At 35.4% G+C, this 3,109-nt stretch overlaps 1 protein-coding gene across 1 annotated transcript; it reads left to right on the top strand.

The window, feature by feature from the left end:
* Window positions 1-202: 202 nt before the first annotated feature.
* LOC138358799 (procathepsin L-like) lies at window positions 203-2,862 on the top strand. Its single transcript, XM_069317007.1, has 6 exons — window positions 203-301; window positions 773-925; window positions 1,062-1,268; window positions 1,555-1,746; window positions 2,005-2,170; window positions 2,539-2,862. Exons 1-6 carry the CDS (start codon window positions 203-205, stop codon window positions 2,745-2,747), a joined length of 1,026 nt encoding a protein of 341 aa, XP_069173108.1. The 3' UTR covers window positions 2,748-2,862.
* Window positions 2,863-3,109: the final 247 nt, after the last annotated feature.

The raw sequence follows: 3,109 nt of genomic DNA, 5'->3' as shown, positions 1-3,109 counted from the left end.
ATGGTCCTTGTGTACAAGTTATTGCTTCTGGTCCCATATTAGCCCAGGATTTGCAGTCTGCAAAGTTACATGAAGCTGTTTTGACTCAATGCAATTACATTTTTATCAGTCTAATATAAGACTGTATAATTTCATATTTGTATGTAGTTTCAAGCCATATATGCTTGTGTTTTATTAAAATAAACACTTTCTTTACCACCAGATGAAGTTCTTGGCAGCATCAGTGTTGATTGCCGCTTTAGCTGTAATATCTGCAGAACGTTTCTATTCTGCTGTGTTGGAAGAGTGGGAGACATTTAAGGTAAGAATGTAAACAGAATTTATTAATAAAAGTTAGTTTGTTTCAAAATGGAGTTTTTGGGGTTATGTAGTGTAACGGTAGCAATCATTTGACATTGCACGGAAAATTTAAAGCACCCCGTTTTCTGAGTGGCTGATTTTAGGAAATATTGGCGTCACTTATTTTGAATTCAATACAAACATTCTAACCAATGGTCACTCCAGCATAATGATTGCTGAAGTCAATTATTAAGCACAGATGGCCTTGGATAGAGCCCTGAATTTATCAACCATTAAAAATTTAAGTGAAGTCAGAGATGATGGATGCTACTTGTGGAGTGCCATATGCACTTGTACTTTGCCCACGATTTTTCAAAATTTGTATAATTCTTTTCACTACCGTTGCTGTTGTAGTTACCAGCAATACTCTTATGCTGCTCCATATATGCCGTTTATGAAGAGCTTTTCTTATCAATAATTGATTTTCTTTTAGCTTGAATATGCCAAGAAATACACCACCGATGTCGAAGACAAATTCCGCATGAACATCTTCATGGAGAACAGACACATGATTGCTGCACACAACAAACTGTTTGCAACAGGACACAAACCATATAGGCTCAGAATGAACAAGTATGGTGACATGGTAAGCAGAATGAATCTCATGATTTAACATTGTCCACATCTTTATTTCCTTCGGAACAACAATACCCATATGTTCGATGTCAGCCTAATGAAAATATATTTATGTTACGAAATAAAATGTAAAATATTTCTTACAGCTTCAGGAGGAGTTTTTGTCAACAATGGCTGGTTTCCATAAGAACCACACAGAAAGATATACATTAAACAGCAAGTACAATGGTTCCCATTACATTGAGCCAGATGATGATGTTGGTCTTCCCAAGACTGTTGACTGGAGAGAGAAGGGAGCAGTCACCCCAGTAAAGGACCAGGGACACTGTGGATCATGCTGGGCCTTCTCAGCTGTGAGTATTATCATCACCCATCTTTAATTAATTTGAAAATTAAATGGTCAATGACACCAGAAGTAATTTTTAAATTAATATGTGCACAAATTATTATTTCAGATAAGCTAAAAATAATTTGCATGTAATATAATTTATTGAGTTTTGTTAGCATAAAAATTTGTTCAGTCATATTCTTGAAACGTTTGCTTACGATTTAAATTAGTTACCTTTTACCTCAGTGGCAATCTTACTGAAAAACATAAATAAGTGCAGATATTTCTCATTATGTTTGTGTGGTTCACAGACTGGGTCCCTGGAAGGTCAACACTTCCGCAAGACTGGTAAGCTGGTGAGCCTCTCTGAGCAGAACTTGATCGACTGTTCCGCCAAATATGACAATGATGGTTGTGGCGGAGGACTGATGACCGCTGCTTTCAAGTACATTGAGGACAATGGTGGGATTGACACTGAGGAGGCCTATCCATATAAGAAAAAGGTACACTCAGTTCTATAATTTTCTTTTGCGTCTCTTAAAGTCACTGACAATACATTATTATGTTGACTGGAATGATGATTAATAAAGAATAATTTCTATGAATAATAGAATACAATACTATTGTTCTTATGAAGGCAATACATTGTCTTCATAAGCGATACCCATAAACAATGTGAAGATATACAATTTATTATTTGACGCATATTCAATCTGCTTTGCATATTTTTAATGCATTATTTTGTAACATTACTTTATTAGGAAGGAAAGTGTCAGTATAACCCGCAAGAATCTGGTGCTAGAGTGACTGGCTTTGTTCATATTCGTACGGGAAGTGAAGATGCTCTGAAGAAAGCTGTTGCCTCAGTTGGACCAATATCTGTTGGCATTGATGCCTCACATGGCTCAATCCAGTTTTACCACCATGGTAAGTTGTTTTGTTTTATGAGCATAGTATATTAGTGTGTGTGCGTCCATATAGAACATTATACAAAGTTTATCGTCATTATAAATATAAAATGTGCATCATGTGTGTATTTATAAACAATTTATATTTAATATGTTATTGTATATAAACACGCACACAGCCATGTCAGCACTAGATGTCTGAGATCAGTCGGCAGAGTCAGTGGTGCTTACACTCACCATGTTGGCACTTGTCATTATTGTTTGTTCCATTTGATGCCATTGGTTTAGTATAAGATTATTTTAAAGGGTTATTTTATAATAATTATATATGAAATTTGCAAGTGATTTGTTAAACATTGTATTTTTAAGAATGAATATATATTACAGGTGTTTATGACGAGCCAGAATGTAGCACGACGGAGCTTGGTCATGGTGTTCTGGTTGTGGGTTACGGCACCACGGAGGACGGAACTGACTACTGGCTGGTGAAGAACTCTTGGGGTACAAGTCTGGGTGATGAAGGCTACATCAAGATGATGAGGAACCGTGATAACCAGTGTGGCATTGCTACTTCTGCCTCTTTCCCTCTTGTATAAACACTCGTAGAGGCCAATGTGAGGCATTGTTACTGCTGCCTCCTTCCCTCTTTGGTAAACTCGTAGAGGCCCGGTGAGGCAAAACTGCATCTCCAGACCTTTATAATTTCTAAATTATAATTAATGAACACAAAAAAGCTAGCTTTAGCATTAATGATGTCCCCCATTTAGAATTATTGCTGTATGTGAAATCCACATTATTTTCAAAATTGATTGACATGAGAATTTAGTTAACCGCATTTTTTCATTTTCATTTTTTTATTATTAATTATAAACAATTTAATTTTGTTTTCAAATAATAAGATTAGTTATTCAGAATATAATTTTGTTCTCAAATAATAAGATTAGTTATTCAGAAGATA

Source organism: Procambarus clarkii, chromosome 1, assembly GCF_040958095.1.
Source record: "Procambarus clarkii isolate CNS0578487 chromosome 1, FALCON_Pclarkii_2.0, whole genome shotgun sequence".
Lineage (NCBI taxonomy): Eukaryota > Metazoa > Arthropoda > Malacostraca > Decapoda > Cambaridae > Procambarus > Procambarus clarkii.
The sequence above is the reverse complement of the archived record's forward strand: the minus strand, read 5'-3'. Positions and strand labels throughout refer to the sequence as shown.

Excerpts from the sequence above, each read along its gene's own strand:
- LOC138358799 (XM_069317007.1), top strand. The coding sequence starts at position 203 with ATGAAGTTCTTGGCAGCATCAGTGTTGATTGCCGCTTTAGCTGTAATA. Across the intron at positions 926-1,061 it reads TGAACAAGTATGGTGACATG|CTTCAGGAGGAGTTTTTGTC; the intron begins GTAAGCAGAATG and ends TATTTCTTACAG. Across the intron at positions 1,747-2,004 it reads CCTATCCATATAAGAAAAAG|GAAGGAAAGTGTCAGTATAA; the intron begins GTACACTCAGTT and ends TTACTTTATTAG.